The 21596-nt window shown below is 33.7% G+C and overlaps 1 protein-coding gene across 1 annotated transcript in view; it reads right to left on the bottom strand.

The window, feature by feature from the left end:
* MRPL13 (mitochondrial ribosomal protein L13) overlaps positions 1 to 21596 on the bottom strand; it is a 205760-nt gene that overhangs the window by 5754 nt on the left and 178410 nt on the right. Inside the window, exons 6-7 of the mRNA XM_050801633.1 lie at positions 18268 to 18354; positions 12683 to 12804 (exon numbers count right to left, since the gene is read on the bottom strand). Coding sequence (XP_050657590.1) covers positions 12683 to 12804; positions 18268 to 18354 — 209 coding nt within the window. The remainder of the gene's footprint in view (positions 1 to 12682; positions 12805 to 18267; positions 18355 to 21596) is intronic.

The following is a 21596-nucleotide window of genomic DNA, read 5'->3' as shown; positions in this document are numbered from 1 at the left end:
GAAGGATGCCTTTTTTCACCACCGCTATTCAACATAGTACTGGAAGCTCTGGCCAGGGCAATCAGGCAAGCGAAAGAAATAAAGCGTATTCAAATAGGGAGAGAAGAAGTCAAATTACCTTTGTTTGCAGATGACATGACGCTATATCTAGAAAATCCCATCGTTTCATCCCAAAAGCTTCTTAAGCTGATAAACAACTTCAGCAAAGTCTCAGGATACAAAATCAATGTGCAAAAATTGCTAGCATTCCTATACACCAACAACAGGCAAGCAGAGAGCCAAATCATAAATCAACTCCCATTCACAATTGCTACAAAAGAATAAAATACCTAGGAATACAGCTAACAAGGGAAATGAAGGACCTCTTCAAGGAGAACTACAAACCACTGCTCAAGGAAATCAGAGAGGACACAAACAAATGGAAAAACATTCCATGCTCATGGATAGGATGAATCAGTATGGTGAAAATGTCCATACTGCACAAAGTAATTTATAGGTTCAATGCTATTCCTATTGAGCTAACATTGACATTCTTCACAGAATCAGAAGAAACTATTTTAAAATTCATACGGAACCAATAAAGAGCCCAAATAGCCAAGACAATCCTAAGCAAAAACAACAAAGCTGAAGGCACTTCGCTACTCAACTTCAAACTATACTACAAGGCTACAGTAACCAAAATCACATGGTACTGGTACAAGAATAGACACATAGACCAATGGAACAGAACTGAGAACGCAGAAATAAGACCACATGCCTATCTGATCTTCGACAGATCTGACAAAAACAAGCAATGGGGAAAGGATTTTCTACTCCATAAATGGTGCTGGGAAAACTGGCTAGCCATATGCAGAAAACTGAAACTGGACCCCATCTTTACACCTAATACAAAATTTAACTCAAGATGAATTAAAGACTTTAATCTAAAACCCAAAACTATAAAACCCTAGAAGAAAATCTGGGCAACACCATTCAGGACATAGGCATAGGCAGATTTCATGACAAAAATTTCAAAAGCAATTACAACAAAAGCATAAATTGACAAATGGGATGTAATTAAACTAAAGAGCTTCTGCACAGCAAAAGAAACTAGCATCAGAGTCAACAGGCAACTCATAGAATGGGAGAAAATGTTTGTAATCTATCCATCTGACAAAGGTCTAATATCCAGCATCTACAATGAATTTAGGCAAATTTAGAAGAAAAAATAACCCCATTAAAAAGCAGGCAGGCAAAGGACATGAACAGATACTTCTTAAAAGAAGATATTCATGAGGCCAACAAACATGAAAAAAAGCCAACATCATTGATCATTAGAGAAATGCAAATCAAAACCACAACTGAGATACCATCTCATGCCAGTCAGAATGGAAATTATTAAAAAGTCCAGAAACAACAGATGATGGTAAAGTTGTGGAGAAAAGAAACTTTTACATTGTTGGTGGGAGGGTAAATTAGTTCAACCACTGTGGAAGACAGTGTGGCAATTCCTCAAAGATCTAGAGGTAGAAATACCATTTGACCCAGCAATTCCATTACTGGGTATATACCTAAAGGAATATAAATCATTCTATTATAAAGACAAACGCATGTGTATGTTCATTGCAGCACTATTCACAATAGCACAGACATGCAATCAACCCAAATGCCCAGACTGGATAAAGAAAATGTGGTACATATACACCATGGAATACTATGCAGCCATAAAAAGGAATGAGATCATGTTCTTTGCAGGAACATGGAAGGAACTTGAAGCCATTATCCTCAGCAAACTAATGCAGGAACAGAAACCCAAACACTGCATGTTCTCACCTATGGGAGCTGAAAGATGAGAACACATGGACACGTGGGGTTGTGGGGAACAACGTACACTGGAGCCTGTTAGGAGGGTTTGGGGGAGGGAGAGCATCAGGAAGAATAGCTAATGGATGCTGGAGAATTGGTTGATCTGTGCAGCAAACCACCATGGCACATGTTTACCTATGTAACAAACTTGTACAACCTGCACATGTACCCCGGAACTTAAAATAAATGTTGAAGAAAATAAATAAGTATTTCGAAGACAACTGTAAAAATATGTAATAGTTTGAGTTCCTTTAAACAGTAGACGACTTTGTTTGCCCAAAAACAACTTAATCTACTAATCCCTTTCTATATTTATAAATTTATAAATGTTTTCTGAAACTGAATACTCACAGGATACCACATAGCCTACCTAAGAAGACTGACAGTCTACTAGCCAAGTAAAAGAACTCTACAGAATTTTAAATTGTTTATTATTAAACTCTGAGCAACAAAGGCACTGATCTGGGAAACTAGCCATGTATGCTTTGCCATATCAGCCATCTATAACAATAAGAAGATAAACTGCAGAATTTTGTCACTTTGTGAAATCTCTATCCAAATGTAAAAACTGCATCCAAAGTCTGGGAAATAACAATCTGATGACAGTTACATGCAGCTCCAGAATATACCCTTTTCACCTTTGGTATGTGACTCAATATACTCAAAGCAGTTCTTAGTAAAGAGACACCAGTACATTTTAAGAAACAATTTGTTATCCCATCCAGATGGTTCATATAATTACAAAGGAGGTGGTGGTCATGCAATTGGAAAGAAATCTAAGTTAATGTCCCACAAGAAGTCTGCAACTCCACTCAATAGAATTAAATGTGTTTAGTCACAGTCATCAGTTGTTTCCACACAAAAAGGTTTATTTAATTGAAATGAAATGACAATACCACCTTTCAGTGGAATTTAGAAGTAAAATTGAATGGTATGATCCACCACATAAAGCAATGTGGACATTGACCTCAAGGCAATAGAGGGCTAATGAAGCCCAAATTTGTTTCCAGATTTTTTTTGGAGGAAGTATAAAAGTATGGGCTCTGCCAGAACTGTGGCAGTGATAAGAAAAAAGAGAGGTCAGGTTCAGAATTTTGGAAACAAGAGAGTAACAGGTTGGATTTGGAGGTGGGTGGAATGGGAGAGAGAAGAGGAAAGGAGCCAGGGAGATGGTAGGAAAGAGTTACTAGAAAATGACATTCAGAGATTACTAATTTTCAGATTGAAGAATGCAGCTATGCTGTTTTTCAGGATAGGGAATGGAGGGTTGATTCTGAATATGATAAAATCTGGACATGGCAGACATGTAGAAATTAGGATTTGGCTCTTAGGAAACTCGAGGCAAGAGGGAACAAATTGGAAGGTCTCTAACACAGGTTTCTGCTTTTCTATCCCACTTCTCCATGTCATGTGGCCCCACTTAAAAATCTTGAATGACCCTCTCTTGCATTCTCAAAGTTCAAATACTCTAGAATTAAACACATGAGCCTCCACTATGTGGCCCCAGTTAACTTTCTGAGTTATTCTTTCTACACTCTATTTTCTATAGCCTGGTCCCTCTACACTGCTTGCTATTGCCCAGATAAATACCTTCACACTTCTGAACTTGGATACCTGAAATTTCCTTTCTCTTTTCTCTGCCTGGCAACCATGACTAATCTTTCAAAATCCACCCCAAACGTTACATTTTCTGTCCAGCTCTTCACAACAATTCCTTTCTAACATAGACTGGGCTCCTTTCTCTAGGATTGCCAGAAAGCTTAATACATACTTCCGGAAACTACAATGCTTCTCTAATCATACTGGCTCTTCCTGGTAAATAACAAATGCTGAGTGCTTATTAGGTGCCACAAAGAATAATAAAGACTTCACATGAATTATTTTATCCCCACAACTACTTTGTAAGAAAGACACTGTTAATAATTTCATTTTACAGTGACAAAACTTAGGCTCCGAGCAGCTCCGTAACTTGGCTAAGGATACACAGCTAGGAGGTAGATGGCAGGAATCTGAGTGTAAATAATTTGACTCCAGTGCTTGCAAGCACCATTTTATTCTATATGATGCCTCTTAGGCTGCCAGTCCTCTGAAGGCAGGGCGCTGATATGATTATCTTATACTCCCATCAGCCAGGGCAATGTCCGATACACAGTGGATGCCTGGTATATCTAAGCACAGTACAGAGTACAGTGACCCCCTTGAAAATGTCACTTCATGTGCAAATTCATGTTTAAATAATTGGGATATTTTGCAGATGGTTAATTTGCTTCCAAAGGGGGAAAAACAGTATCATGGTCAAAGACTAGATAGTTAAGATAGTGGCACAGCTGGAAACATCAACTCATACTGGAGGCAATTAATGATACATGTTTTTCAGGAGGTTCCCCTATGGGGAAAAAGAGAGGTTTTTACACTAAATATGGTTTTACTTCTCTCTGGCTCAAACAGAAATGAAAACAAGCATACACACAACTTTTCTGTATTGCTTATTTCTTTCCACTAAAACAAAGAAATTCAAGGTAATATAAGAAAGGGGAGGAGAGGGCTATTTATGTCTGTCTTTCTCAAACTTCAGCAGGCATACAAATTGCTTGGATTCTTATGAGAATGCAGCTTCTGATTTCACTTATTCTGTGGAGGGGCTCATGATTCGCCAATCCTAACAAGCTCCCACTTGATGCACTGCTGGTTTATGGACCACATTCTAATTAGCATGGGTTTCCCTCAGACCAAAGACAGAGCTATTTATAAGACAGAGGAGCACCTTCAGTAAGAAATTACTAACACTATCTAACAGAAGGTAACAGACATACTTCTTCCTAAACTAGAGATTACTCCATTTGATACACAGTATCTTTCTTGGTTCTTTTCTCCAAAATTGCAGTTCAAGTAGCTTTAGTACTCAGCAAATGTATTTAGAATCTTTAAAAGTTGGTAACCCACATATGGTAACATTATGCAAACTAGAATTGAATTCTCAGATTATGTTGCTTACATATTTTCCCTATTTTGTGCTGAGATGACCTAATTTCCTCACTAGATTAAATAGTTTTTAAAAACAAGAAGTGTGGCATCTAGCACATTACTTTTCATATTATGAATATTTAAATATTTGAAACTTAAATGAAATGGCTTAATCTTTTAAAAGAGGGATGATAGGTGAATGTATATTATACATTAGCCCTACTTCTTTGTCACTGTTTCATTGGAAATAACAAATTTATGTAGTTTTAAAATGTACATTAATGTTACATAAGGTTAGTATATTTGTAAATAATAACAGTATTCTAAAATAATCACAGGAAATCTTTAGAGGGATATTTCAAATGCCATTTCTGAAAGCTAACACCTGTCAATTTTTTTTTCATGTAAATTATACAAATTTACTCCTTGACAGAAATATAAGTTGTATGTTAATGAAATTGCCATGATCGTTCTTTAAACATGTAATACAAAGTATCCAAAACTGGCTATATTAGAGCTGCACTAAAGCAAGGCCTATTAAGAAAAATGTCTATTTTACCTATAGTTAAACAAGATTTAAGTAAGCAGCAAAACCCAAAACATGAATTTATCACACTTCACCAACTGAACATCAATTTCCCTTTCAGGGAGGATATGATTCCATTCATGCATTCATTCATTCAACAAGTTGACTGGTCAGGTCCTGCTGTGGGCACTGGGAATAAAGCAGTGAGCAGGACCTAGTCCTCATCTTTATAAAGCAGTTTCTAACAGTGGATTATATATGTGTGCGTGTGTGTATGTGTGTGTATAATTGTTACCTAATAAAGCTATGATATATATTTTATATATAATTTATATATAGTATACTTATATATAAAATATATATGAACCATACACAAGTTTAGACCTTTGAAGTGAAAGCTGAAAGTTTTAAGCTTTCATTTATGTGCTTAGAATGTACTTTGGAGATTACTGAATCATCTAAGATATAGCTAACATAAAACTTTCTTTAATTCATTCTCTAAATTGTGCTACACTTTCCATAGCTATCAAATGTTCTGTAATAACTATTTTGCAGATAATACTTGTCACTAGCAAAAACTGCCTTTAAACAAAGTAATGTCTGAAAATAGTATTACTTTTTTTGAGTGAGAAAACAGAACGTTCAAAAAGGCCCGTCTGAGTTGTAGAAAATTCTCTATGGTTCTTGTGACTGCTCAAAAACAGTTAAAGTCACACTACATGCCACATCATTCTGTTTTCTATAGCAAATTCTTTACCATACGCATGCCTATGCAAAACACTGCCTGCTACTCATTAGATGAAACAAGCAAAATACCGCTACTCATTAAGATGACATAAGCACATACCAAAAAAGCAGAGATTCAAATTCAGAATTCAGTAATAACAGAGGTCAAAACATGTATATTATCCTGAAAATGGAGTAATTTCTATAGAAGAATTTACCTCTTAACATTAGGAAAAAACTTTTTGGAGATTTTAGTTTGTATTATAAAATAGTAGGAAAAATTTACTTGGTTGTGAATAAAAGAAAACATCAAGTTATGAAGCACATGGCTTATGCTACAGTAAGATTAGTGACACTTAACATTATTGGTCCTACTAAGAATAATTTATTTTTGAAGTAAAAAAAAAAATCCCATTTCAGCTGTAAGTCTAGGAAATTGAGCGTAGCTAAAGTGTAATCTCAAAAATATTTTTTTTCTTCATTAGGTTTTATGTCTTTTCACTCTGAAATAATATTTCTTAGTATAATGCTTATTCTATGAAACATTTAAAAGACTAAAATAATATTTGGATGGTGAACTAATCTTAAAAGCAATAAAAGGTCAGTTTGAGTTTTAAGTAATTTCCATTGTATGAATGAAATTATTTAGAATAAACCATTTCAGGAAATCTGGTGACATCATATATTCTTTAAGGATGTTAGCTATACTGAGAGGTAAAGTAATGGTGCCTTAGCACTCATTTTCCTAGGCACTGTAGCACCATCCTGATCAGAAAAAGCTCAACATACATTAAAAAAATTTTTTTAAATCTTTTTGATTATTCTTTTGTTTCTTCCCTTTCAGATACAAACCTACAGATCAACATGCTTTTAAATAAACTAAACCTGTTAGATTGTTGAAATTTTTTGCCAAATGATTTTTTTCAATTAAAATGAACAGAAATTGCCATTACATTCAACTACAAATTTTTAGTCAAAATCTGTATCAGCTAGGACTTATAAATGATTTGGTTTTTGTTGTTTAAATAGAGAATACTTTTTTAATAGCCAGTCCTAATCTGTTCATATCCAAAGAACAGTAGAGCTTAGAATGCCTATTTGAGCAAAACTCAGGACTGGAGAGACTGAAGTCTATCATTGAAGTCAGTGCTGAGCTGGTTGAAATGGGTAGGAAAGTTGGAAAGTAACCTTAGTCCACAAGTCCAGCTAGTAACTTCTGACTGTGAAGAGCAGCAAATTAAGTTAAATCGTGTGGAGAAAATGCCACATGACTAGACTAGCATAAAATTATGGAAAATCTTAAAGCTGTCCAGATCCCAGCAACTTATGGGATTAGAAAAGGTAAAAATCCTTCTACACCGTCTTTAAGTCACTGATCTGAAGCATATTTTATAAAGGCATAGGTAAAAGTAATTTTTTCCTGAGTATTAAGTAAATCTGAAAATGGGTAGTTTTTAGGATTAACAGCTTTCATATCAGAGAATATGCACTAAGCTTAAATTATTGCTCTCTTCTGGAGCTAGAGACTGAACAGGATGCTCACCAATGCAGTGCTAATGTTCCCAGCATCTGGAATCCAGCTTTTCTTTTACAGAGCTGAATGGATTACATATTGAACTCCCTAATCCTCATCCAACTTTCAGAAGAGACAATTCTGCATCAGTAATGGTTGTCCTCATACTTTGTCTTCATCCTTACCATCCAGCTCTCCTTTGCAGGCACATTTCTAACAGCACACTCTGTAGAGTACTGAAACACCAGGAACACAGGTTTTTATTATAAAAACCTGTTTTCAAGCATGTATTGATGCTGAGGCTTTCCATGGTTAGCTTCTCTACAAAGGAGAGTTTTGCTTTAAAAAAGCACTTCTTACTGAATTAACATGTAAGGAAAAATACTGCAAAGCAATTCAAGTTGAATTTTTTCACATGCCTAGTTTTCCCTAGGAAAAGCTCTCCTACATCATTTTGCAAAAATTGAAAATAAAGTTTAAAATGATCCAAGTTTTATTTGTAGACTACATTTTGAAACATTTCCATTACAATGAGCATGATTAATTTCCATGATTATTGGGGTTGTGAAATGTGCTGGCAAAACTGCAATAATCATGTAAGTAATTATTGATAGTATTAAAATAAACTGACCATTTTAAAGCTACAATCTCAAGCAACAGAATTGTGAAGATGGTGCTATTTTTTGCCTTTAAAGAAAAAAGAAAAATTTAAGTGTAAACCCCACAGTCACCATTTGCACATTGCAAATACATATCTGCTTTGTACCATCAAGAAATATAAAATATAACTTCATAACACTTTCACAAAATTTATGTATCCATGATTTATGTAAAATATAATATACCAAGTATATCCACTAGTAAAATACAATACACCAAGTATTAACTTAAGAAGTGAGATGAATAGGCAATAGTACCCATAGTATATATAAAATGGCTTTTAGTTTTCAAAAAGTATAGTTTTGTCATAAAGATCAATTTCATTCCCTATCTTCTACTTTAGCTTAAAAATGACAATAACTAATGACTAAACTAATAACTAGCAAAAGAAAACCTAATGATGCTGAAACTAGGCCTGAAAGAATCTTTGTAGGTGATTTAAAATAATGTAAATAAAATCCCAACAATGCTAGCTTTTAATTAAGGTTAAAGCAATTTTGTCAATCATCTACTGGGTTCAAAGTTCTTTGATAATTGTTTCTGCTGCTCAGAAGCTTTTCGTCTCTAATATAAAAGTTAATAAACTTATATTTAACCAAATATTTATAACAGTTCAAATTATAAAATGTACATTTTAATATTATAAACATATTTTAAGTATTATTACTAGGGAAGCAAACACCAAAGCAAGCTATTTTTGTGGCTCTTTACTTGTGGCGCAATGCAGGTACATCTGTTTGTCAAGTGTCTGTAGATTCGCCATCAGATCTATCTTAAACAAATTCCAGTTACTACATTCCAAAGGAAGATAATATTCTTGGCTTAGCTATGTTGGGTAGAACAAAAGCATATCTTAAGCAAGGTCCTCCTCCAAAAGGAGCAAAAAATTTTTTTCTAATAAAGGCAATCCTTCCAATAATAAAAACCTTATGTTCCATGAATTGAACTGCATGGCATATCAAATATTTTAATTCTAATTCTAAAGTATGTAATATTTAATAGAACTTTATAAAATGGCATAGTCCAATAATGTAGACACTAGCCATATGAAGCAAGGGTAATTTTGTTTACTAACAAAAATTCAGTTCCTTAGTCACATTAGCCACAGTGCAAGACCTCAAGAGCTACACATCAACAGTAGCTAAAGTATTTGAAGCTCAAATAGAGTTACCTCCCTCCCTTCATCCCTCCCTCCTTGCTTCCTTTTCTTTTATTTTTTTGAGATGGAGTTTTGCTCTTCTTGTGCAATGGCGTGATCTCGGCTCACTGCAACCTTTGCCTCCCGGGTTCAAGCAATTCTCCTGCCTCAACCTCCAGAGTAGCTGGGATTACAGGTGCCCACCACCATATCCGGCTAGTTTTTATTTTATATTTTTATTAGAGACAGGGTTTCACCATGTTGGCCAGGCTGGTCTCGAACTCCCAACCTCAGGTAATCCACCCACTTCAGCCTCTCAAAGTGCTGGGATTACAGGCATGAGCCACAGCGCCAGGCTTCCCTCTCCTTCTTCTCCCTCTTCCACTGCCTCCCCCTCCCCCTCTCTCTTCCTCTTCCTCTCTCTCGGCAGGTCTTGCTCTGATGTCCAGGCTGGAGCGCGGTGGCATGATCATGGCTCACTGTAGCCACAACCTCCTGGGCTCAAGGGATCCTCCTGCCTCAAGCCTCCCAAGTAGCTGGGACTACAAGTGTGTGCCAACACACCTGGCTAATTTTTTTGTTTTTTGTTTTTGTAAAGACAGGGTCTTGCCATCTTGCCCAGGCTGGTCTTGAACTCCTGGACCCAAGAGGTCCTCCTGCCTTGGCCTCCCAAAGTGCTAGGATTATAGGCTGAGAGTTTTTTTCATCATTGCAGAAAGTTCTACTCAAGAGCCTTGAAGTAAATGATCATCTATTTCTTAGACAAACTTGACTATTTTTTTTCCTGGTCACATGCTTTTCACATAATAAAGACTAACTGGACTTGTTGTCACCTCAAATGTGCAGGGAGAAAGAAATATAGAATGATTTATATTAAATGACTAGTACACCTATACTATCTGTACATTTCAGTAAATGTATATTTTATTACTTTGACAATACAAGTTAACATATGTATGTGACTATTTATGAGGAAAAATCACAACTTTAATAAAGCATAAAGGAAAACTTGGTGTCTAATGCATATTCCTGCCTCAGGGAAATCTGGAATGAAGACAGAGGGCAGGAAAATCCATTCCCAGAGTAGTAACTAAAAATGCATCAAGTGGCTCTAAGTTTCTCTAAAAGTCTCCTTAAAAATAGCTATAGAAAAGCCCTTTCTAATTCTATTAATAAAATGAAGGCACTCAGGCACCTTCTAATTTGTTTCAAAAGAAAGCAGAAATCATTCAGCAAAATGAGAATTTTGGTCAGTACTCTGACTATAACACTAAATATAATTTGTGAATTGTTATATTACTGTGGTGCCAGTTTAACTGATTTAGAATACACTTTAGAATATTCATGAAATATGACTTCAAGTGTATAATATGTATTTGCATATCCATGATTTAACAGCATCTTTGTTATTTCTAATTTAAAAAAAAAGAGTACCACACCCCTCTTGGTCAGAATATAAATTCATTTATGATGGTGTTTCTGTAAGAAAATCAGATATATATTTACAGAACTTGTTATAGGAAGGTAACCTGTCAAAACTTCAAGGACAACTTAAAATGTTTTTAGTATATAACTTACCAAAGCTGAATATTTTCAAACTACATCAACTTAAGTACATTTACAATAAAATTCTGCACTAGCAAGCATGTTAAAATATATAGAATTTGCAATAGCAAAAAAATTCTCCTATTAAAAACTTAGCACTTCAAGTGTGCTAAGTTGCTCACTTATTCCTTCCAGCAATTCTCAGAAGTATGGACTGGCTCTAATTTACAACTGAAGAAACTGAGTTGAGATGAAGAAACTAAGGCTCAAAATGACAGATGATTTACTTAATGTTATAGAGTCAGTTGCTATAGAGGCAAGATTTGAACCTTTGTTTGGATTTTTCTAAAACTTCGTTAAGCTATTCATGACAATTTCACAATTAATTTTTAGGGAAAGAGCTCATGTCTTCATTCTTTCAAAAACACTCACTGAGTACCCATTATGTGCCAAGTACTATTTCTACATGTTTCTAAGTATTTCTATGATGTAAATGCTGAATCAGACAATGTCCCTGCCCCCTTGAAGCTGACAATGCCAATGCAAGAAGGGGCATTCCAGCAGAGTAAGGAGCATGACACAGCAGCTAGTCACTCAGGCTTGAATCCCTAAACTACCATTTACAACTATGTGATATTAGTCAAGTTACTTTATCTCTCTGTGCCCACATTTTCTCATTTAAAAAATAAGAATAAAAATTGTACTGACTCACTAGATCGCTGTGAGGATTAGTAGATTAATACATATAAAGCACACAATAAATGCTTTATTAGTGTTTGCTATTTTTATTATTGCCATGAGTGTAGGGAGACAAATAATAAACACACATATAAATAAAAGTAGTGTAGATAGTGATAAATGCTGTGAAAAAAATGAAAAGTGGTCTTTGCTTCATATTTTCTAGAGATTCTTTCCTGAAGTCACTTACAAAAGCTGATAAAAAAAATCTGTCTTAATTAATTTGTTCAAAAAATACTGGCTGAGTGTCTACTTAATTTGTCTAGCACCATGCTCAGTGCTAAATAAGACAACCATGTAGCTCCCTCATGAAGTCTAGCAAGAAAGACAGACAGAAAACAGATAATCACACAAATATATAATTAAATTAGAGTAAATCAGTAAATGGAAGTGTACGATGAGAACCCATAATGAGAGTCTAACCAGGTTCAAAGATTACAGGAAGGACTGCCTGAGGAAGTTACACTTAAATGCTTCATCATCTGGAGATCCCTGGCAAAAAAGCCTAGAAACAACTAGATGGGAGTAAGAATGTTACATCTTAGCAGCTTTATGGCCTTAGGTAGAGGCAACTGTACAGAAGAGAGCAAAAAGTGGTTTTTTTTTTGTTTTTCTTTTTGAACCAAGACAGCAAGTATCCAAAATTAATGACTTTTCATTAGATAACAGTTTTAGCTTATGAAACAATGTGGAAATCTGAGAATCCTTACATTTCAGATTAATAACAATTCATGTATCATTCCTAAAGACTACCATCAGTCCAAGGAAGGTCAACCCAAACAAAATATTTGATAATTATAGGAACCTATGAACATCCTTGCACTTACCTAGCAAGGTCTTAATGCTTAAAAATTTTTGGTTCTAATATCTACATCTAGAGTTTATTTGTAGGTAGTAACTGCTGAGTTCCCAAGGGAGCAGAAAAATGAGTTCACTTTTCCCGTCCTCAAGGATCTTATTTAATCATATGGTTGAGGAAACAGAGGATATCAAAAGAGAAAAAAAAGACAAGAAGGGAAACACTTACGGAGTCCACACTCTTGGGAAGGCATCTATTTCTTCTTGTGTGTACTCATCTAGACGTTTAGGTATTTTTCGTGGTTGAGGAAGCTCCTCCACCAAATTCTTAAGAATATCTTCTGGAATATCCTACATTTAAAAAAATTGACTTAATTTTCTTAAAATATCTTTCTTAGCAATAAATTACTAATACTTAGTGTTAAAAAAAGCAAAAGAATGTTCACAGAATAAGGAAAACATAAAATCTTTAAAATAAAAACCTTATAAAAATTCCCCAAAAGTACATTAGATTAATACGAGTAATCCCATTATAATAAGACACCTATTTTTTAAAATGTACTGTTTATTTCCCTCTTTTCAACTGCGAAAAGACACTGCCGTGGCTCATTCTCATGCTTTCTCTTCTGACGAGTCTAAGTAATGGGTCTCCGGGTCTAGTGCCACTACCTTTCAATCAGTGCTCCAACTGTGGCCAGAAAAAAATTTGAAAATGAAAATCTTTGAGTCATTTATTTATCTAAGAAACATTTATTGAACTTCTAAGAACCAATTGGGCTAGGTGCTGGCCATATAAAGGAAAATAAAAAGATCACGCCTTCTTAAGGCTTATAATTTTTAAAAAGTCACCTCTCAGCTTGAAATTTTTCAGGATAAAGTTTTAACTCCTTTGCTAAACTTGCTTAGCTAGACAGTCCTTACCACTAGTCCACCTTTTCAACGTCACTTCTCCACACACACATCCATGGTTTCTGACTAATCAACCTCCTCACCTTTCATGTGTTGCTCTAGACTCAAATCGTGATATCTTTATTAATTGTATTCCCCTGACCAGGACCACTTTCCCCCTATTATGTATCCAACATTCAGAAAAACGAAGAGAAGAGTTGGAAGATTGACCTGCCAACAGTAGACAGAATGAACTGCAGTTGAGAAAAGCTGGAGACAAGAACAATTAAGTGGCTGTTTCAGTAATCAAGGTAAGATTTTTTTAAAGTTTGAATTTAGATACTTAAAAGCACACTAAAGTGTAAAGCACATATCTAAGACGTTTTAAAAGAAGCAAGCATTGGAATTAGACAGACTAAGGAGGAATAAAAAAATGAAGAGTGTGGGTAACCAAAAGAATGAACATTTATATTGTACTCATGACACAGAAATAAGGCAGCTGGGAGAATGCACTATATTGTGAGACTGGATGATAAATTAATTTTGGGAACTCTATTTAAATAATGATACCAATATGGAGGTGTCTTATAGGCATTCTTATAAGGGGAGTAGATATAATTCCCTCTTCTCTTTATAGTATGCGCACAGGAATTTTCGATAAAAGGATTATCACACTGTAAATTACAGCTCTCTGCAGAGAGCACTATTACAAGTGGGAATCCAATATCTGGCCAAGGACATGGCATCAAATAAGGTATCGTTTTGACCAATTCTTAAGACATGTTGTCTTAAGACATATTGTCTAAAGAATCAGGATAAAATTTTATAGTAACTTTAGGATCACAGAGCTCTACTGTCCTGTAAGGTTGTCCTAAAACCCAATATAGCAAAATATTTATAATATTTTAAGCAATTTAAATGAATTTTAAAAATTGTGGTTTGGATAGGCTGGGTCACTATCAACATATACAAAACACAATAGATACTATTGATAATGTGCTTCTTCACTGAAAAGCATTTAACAATATTTAACATCCTTTCCCCTATTGTTATCACTTCCTCAGTATATTCAAATCTGCACAATAATTACAGAGTCAGGGCAAGCAGAGGATGCCTGGACATAGAAAAGATTGTTGGTGACACTTATTTTTTACTTATTGAAGGAGCCTACCTGTCAGATATTTCCAAAGATGTATAAATATTTCATACTTCTTTGGAAAGCCAGTATAAAATTCCCTAGATCAGCTGTAAAGACAATTTCAAAAAGCTGCTAAGTGCTCACTCAGCATAGAGCATGTGGAACATAGTGGGTTCCTAGCAAATGTTTGCGGCATGGAATAGAATTTTGAATAGAATGAGCCAAATTTATTTACTATGAGAGGATTTTGCTGAATGGTTAAAATCAATGCAACATGAGGAATCCAAGTTTTTGATTAGGCATTACACATGAAACCAGGAAGAGGGAGAAGTGTCTCCTTTAATGTGTATACAGAGAAGGTAACCCATGAATGCTAACTGAAGGTGTTTATGGGGATTTAAGAGTTCTCTTCACAGAGAGGTGGTTAACCTAAGGGGAAATGAGGAAAAGAACAAGTGCAACAAACAGAAACAGGGGTCAAGTGATCACTTTTTTTGCAACTTTTTACTTTAGAAAAATTTAAACTTACAGAAAAGTTGTGACAATATAATGAACATTAATCTAATCTTTACCTAAGTTCCCCACTGTTAACAGGACATGTTTGCTTTCTCTTTTGGTCTGTCTATACACAAACGCTTTTTGGATGAACCATTTTAGAGTAATTTGCAAATACTTCAAACTAAATATTTCAGCATGTATCTCCTAAAGATAGTCTCCTATACAACCACATTAAATTTAATGTTCAGGAAAATTAACATCAACGAAATACTTTTTATCTAATATACGTACATATTCAAATTTCCCAAATAGGTCTCATATTGTCAAATGTAACTTTTCCCAATTCAGGATCAGGTCAAGAATCACATGCTGCATTTAGTTACTATATTATGTTGTTTACTCTGTAGTCTAGTCTCCTTTAATCGTAAGTTTCCTTGCCTTTTCTTTAATATTTTCAAGAGTCCAGGCCAGTTATGTTGCAGAATTTCCTTTTATTTGGATTTATACTATTGTTTTTCCATGATTACATTCAGGTTAAGTATTACTGACAAGAGGCTATGTAGTTTATGTTGAGTGTTCAGTGCTTCACAGCAGGAGGCACCTGATGTCGGTTTCTCCCCACAGTGACCAAAGATTTGATCTCTTGGTTATGGTGGTGTCCACCAGACTTTATTAATGTAAAAGCAATGGGACGATTCCCATCACAAATAATTGAAAAGATTCCCTTTACAAATAATGAATACCCTGTGGTGTGTTACTTGGAAACTATAACTATCCTGCTCCACAATAACCTTTTACCCAGTGGCCACAGAATATGCTGGTGATGGTGGCTTTTCTAGTTCAGTATTCCTTCTACATTTTTTATATGATATTCTTCTATAGAGGGCTTTTCTATCCTCAGAAAGAAGGGACATTATAATAAATTAAAAATAATTTTTGGATGGTCATTGTAGCCATATAGATTTTTGTTTTCTTATTCAAGGTAATCCCTTATTATTACCATGTGTTTTGAGGCTCATACAGTTCCGTATTTGGTCAGTGGGAAAGTGGGCACCACCTAAAGCTGGCTCCATGTTCTCTTGATATTGCTCCATGAGTTTTTGAGTACTGCCTTATTTTCTGTTACTTTTTATTATGTCACTATTATAAATCATGCAGAAATACTGGTCTTGTGCATGTGTATACTCCATAACAATTTAGTTCGTTCTGTGCTCCAGATCGTGAATCAATCAGTTCTCCAAGAACTAAGTTCCTTTTGGTAGGGAATAGCATGTGGAAAACAAGATTTGGGAACTAACTGTGCTCACCTCTACTGGTGCTGTCATTTTATTTTTCCAATATATAAAATTTTAACATGATTAACATAAAAAATAAATTTAAAAGACAGTCTCTGAAAAAAATCTCATTCTTTCCCTATTCCTTTGTACCCATAGTCTAGTAGTTGCCAACTTTCTCTTCTGGTGCTTCTTTACGCAAAAAATAGTGCACATAAAGATATGTTTGTGTGTATGTAAACACACATATGTATATACGCATAGAAATGTAGTATGCCATCTACATTCTTTTTTACCTTGTTTGTTTTCACTTAACAATATATCCTAGAAAGCACAACTACCAAGTCACAAAAATATGTGTCATTCTTTTTTTAAAAAATTGCACAATACTCGACAATTTACTTCCTATGAATAAGCATTATTTTTTTTTATTGTATGATTATGAATACAGTGAAAATAATCATGTGCATGTGTATCTTCAAGGTGTATTTTTATAAATGAGATTGCTGGATCAAGGATCAATCTCCTGATGTATGTATTTTCGTTAAATGTTACCTAATTAATACCCAGGATTCCAGATGAGATGCACCATGTTGTGCTACCACCAACAATGTATGAGTGTGCCTGTTTCCCGCATGGGCTTGATAAAATGTACTGTCAAGCTTCTGAATACTTATCAATTCGTTTTTGGGAACTAGGTTCATTTATATTCTGAAATGAAGTAATTTCCTATTTAACTGAACTACCATGAATACTTAAAATATCTACACTCAAACTTACTTTGTAAATGAAATATTGTTTTTGTGTCTTTTAGAAATTATGGTTTCTAAAGAAAGTGACAATACAATCAGAAATAGGAATTCTTAAATTCTTGCAATTTCATCATGAAGTGATCCTTGGATGATGATACTGCTCCCATACATGCTACCTTAGAGGTAAAGTGAATAGCGGGAAATTATTCTACTTGTTCATTTACAGCAAAGACAATAAATTAATCATTTTGATAAATATGAGCAACTTACTCATTATTAATAACTATTCATGTATTGTTTAAGCTAACAATAAGAGCACATGCATAGCTTGAACAATCATTGTAACTTGATATTCTGGAATAAATTTTTATATTATTCCTTCAGGAGGAAAAAGAAGGACAATTATAACCATGGTAATGATAGCAATTAGCACTTATCATGCCAGGCTCTTTTCTAAGCAATCTACAAGTGTATTTTATTTAATCCTTACAACAATCTTGTAAAATAGATACTATTATTATGTCAACTTCACAGAGCAGAAAACAGAGGTAAGTAATGAGCCCATGTCCATGCAGTCAGTAAATAATGGGGCACAGATTCAAAGCCAGGCACTCTGATTTGATACTGAACTCAATTATTTTATTATAGAAGCTTTAGTATTTCATTGCATTATATTAAGGAGAAAAGTTAAGTACTTAAAACAATATAATACTAATAAATAAAAATGTTTATACTTTTTCCAAGTAATTTTTAGCTGACTCAACTATGAGTATGAACAAGGATTCTAAAGTTAAATCATGGAAACTAATAGCAACCAAAGTTAAGCTATTAATCCATGATTCACAGAAGTTTTGCTACTGGTCACATAAAAAGTAAACTAAATTAAAACTTTTTCACAGTGAATAAAATTATCAACAAGTACCTCAGTTTAACAGGGGTTCAGATCATAGCTCCTTGTTCAAAAGCAAGCAGTTTAACAGGGGTTCTGATCATAGCTCCTTGTTCAAAAGCAAGCAGTGATTAAAATTGTTTAAAAAAATTTAGATACTTTTAATTTTTAGTCCAATGATGGTTCATTTTACATTTTAAAATATTAATAAAAGTAATTATCATTTTTTATACATACATATTCACTTAAAAAATACAAAAATATTTCAGAAGTTGACATAACATTTTTGAAAATAAGTGTTGGCATTTATTTAAAAAGAAAAACATTTAATTGAAAATTTTGGAAAAGCCTTATTACCAATGACCACTGACTTACCTCATCTGGAAAAAGATGCAACCTTTCCATCATTGTTCTTCTGTGAAGGTTTTTAGGCAGCATGCCATAAATAGCTAGTTTTACAATCTGAAAAATAGATATACATAGGACACAATAAGAAAATTGTGACTTGCGATTTGTAAGAAAGTAAACATAATTAGAGATGATGATGAAAATGAGGGGTTTACATCATTCTCAGCAAACTATCGCAAGAACAGAAAACCAAACACTGCATGTTCTCACTCATAGGTGGGAACTGAACAATGAGATCACTTGGACACAGGAAGGGGAACATTACACACCGGGGCCTATTGTGGGGTGGGTGGGGGGGAGGGATAGCATTAGGAGATATACCTAATGTAAATGACGAGTTAATGGGTGCAGCACACCAACATGGCACATATATATATATACACACACATATATATATATAAAACAAATCTGCATGTTGTGCACATGTAACCTAGAACATAAAGTATAATAATAATAATAATAAAAAGAAAGAAAATGAGGGGTTTAGATTCAACACGAATACAGGAAAGAAACAGACCTAAGTGGATATGTGGAAGCAACAGAAAAGAAACTTTTATTACTTTGTACATTACTATTTTCTTTTGGCTCCATTTATTGTTTATTTAGAAAAAGAAAAAAAAAGATTAAAAATAACCTGTATATGTGCCAATTTTAGATAGAATAATTGATTTTTATCATCTGCACTCAGTTTTCAATATAATTTGATGTTTGTTACAGCTAAACCCACTAAAACAGTACATGTTAGAACAGGGTTACTTTGTAAGAGGCCTTCCTATTACTTTTATTCTCTCATCAAATCAGACTGCAAAGTCTTGTTACATGCAAAAGCTAATGGGATACCATATGCATTTTCCATCTATTTTCTATTTTCTGTTAGCGTTAAAACTTTATGTTTTTGAGAGGTCATTTAAGTATATATAAACATACATGTAAACATATTTATATAAACATATATATATTTATGTTGTTAAAATTAAAAGCAATTAAAAATTTAGTTCCTTAGTCCCAAAAGCCACACATTTCAAGTGGTCAGTTGACATGTGGCTAGTGGCTACCACATTTGACAGTGCAGACACAGAACATTTCCATCACAGTGAAAATTTCTACCAGACAGCACTGATTTAGTTATTAGCGTTTAAATTTTTCAATGTTTTAAAAGTTGTAAATTGAAACTGACAATGTTAAGACTATCTTTTCTGGATAAGCAAGTAATTATATCCTCTGAATATCATCGTAAAGGCAATTTTATTGTATTAGTAGTGTTACATGGCATTTGATTCTCCTATTTCTAAAAAATTTAGTTGTATTTATTTGAATTACTAAGTTGGCATTTTAAAAATTTGCCCTATTAGAAAATGCAAACTCCACACTCAAATTTTAAAAAGTTAGAAAATGTGAAAAGATTATAAGCTAACAGGGAGGAAAAACGACATACAAATGTACGTAAACAAAGAAATACACGTGAAACAACACATACATGCAAAAAAGTAATTCTAGCTGTATAGACATTAAGTAAAGTTTTAAGAAATTCAGAAAGTAAAAAAGATAGAACAAGATAAAGTTAGTAAATATTGAAGACCTTCCTCATATAATCTATATCCCAGGGCATGTGCCATTTGTGTCACAGAAGTAACTTATTATTTATAGGAAGGGGGAAAATCAAATAGAGGAACCATGTTAGAAGAAAACATAAGGACATAGAGCCTTTTAAAGTTGCTACAACATATGACAGAGAGAAAAAGAACATAAGAAAAGGGCTAAATTGATATATTTATTTGAAATTAGAATAATCTACACCATTATGAAAAATTTTAAATATTCAACAAACTATTACCTATTTAACTATTAAATATTATCATATTTCACAAATTTCAATTCTGTACTAATAATCAGAAAGCTGCATTGTGAAACAAATTCTCTGATAGGCCACACACAGTAAGAACTGATAAGCAAATTATGTCTACTGGCAGAGGCCTACTATTCCAGACAAACACTTAGCATCTGAATTAAAAGTAAATAATAAATCTCTTCCTTGACAAGACATTCTTCTTCAAAACATAGTAAAAATTAAGACTTAAAAAATTAAAATCCTTTAATGAGGTAATAATCCAAATGGCTTTAACTCTGAAATATTTCCTAAGCCTTCCTCAAACATTTTACAATCCATTTCAATTATTACTCCTAAACAATAATTTGAAACAATTTCTACAAATGTTACCTAATACTAAATTTTTAACATGAACATTATACTATACTGCCTCCTAGTGTACAGTTAAGATAAAACAAACTTTCATTTTAACATTTCAAATATTTATAAAGTATTAAAAATATAATTTATTGTAACAGCTGTGATATACATTATCAGGAGCCCTTATAACTTTTAATACTATTATATACAAAGCATATTGATATTCAAAGTATAATACTTTGACCTGTAAGGCTTAAAAACACACTAGTTAAAAAAAAAAATTAAATATTTCCTAAGAAGCAAACTCTGAGCATACTTTTATAAAACAGATATAAACAATACTAAATAAATAGTAAATCACGAAACTTCTAAATGGTACGTCAGGCCTTATTATAATAAAATATCCTTCCCCCTAACCTTACCAAGAAAATTTTAGGCAGTACTATACCAAACAAATGGTTGTATCCTGACAATAGATATTTATTTTTATTATTTAAGGGAAACAAAAAAATGATATTTTTAGGTCTAACATTTTGCTAATTTATTAATGTATTGCAGTAAAAAGACAAAATAGTCTCTAATAGGAAAAAAATGCTATCTAACCTATGAGTAAAGTTGAAAGGTTAGTTCTATCAATAGTTAAAAGGAAAAATAAATCTTAAAACAACAGGAGACTTTGCCTTTAGCAATATTGGTGACTAATGTATGAATTAGAACCTCTCCCAGTATAATACACAAAGTAATAAAAATTAGTGAAGTTAATTAATATTGTTTATAAAAAAATCTTTTAAAGTATGAAAACTGACCTCACAAGGCTTCGAGGCCCCAAATTCATCCTTCTTGTGGGGATGAAGATCCTGTAAGTCTAAAGTTTAGCTAAAAAAAATCTCAGGTTGTTATAGCCCCATGTAGTTGCCATAAGCTAAGTGAATCCTTTTTGAGGAAAGCCATTTTTAACACAGGTCTTAAAGAATTCCCAGAGATGAAGTTTCAAGGTACATGAGCCTACCAAGTAAGTATACTGAGCAGATATTACAAATTGTGGACCTACAAAGGCCACAAATACGAGAATCAGATATAAATGCTAAGAATTATGTTTAATATGCAT

The sequence above is a fragment of the Macaca thibetana genome, chromosome 8, assembly GCF_024542745.1.
Source record: "Macaca thibetana thibetana isolate TM-01 chromosome 8, ASM2454274v1, whole genome shotgun sequence".
Classification (NCBI taxonomy): domain Eukaryota; kingdom Metazoa; phylum Chordata; class Mammalia; order Primates; family Cercopithecidae; genus Macaca; species Macaca thibetana.
The sequence above is the reverse complement of the archived record's forward strand: the minus strand, read 5'-3'. Positions and strand labels throughout refer to the sequence as shown.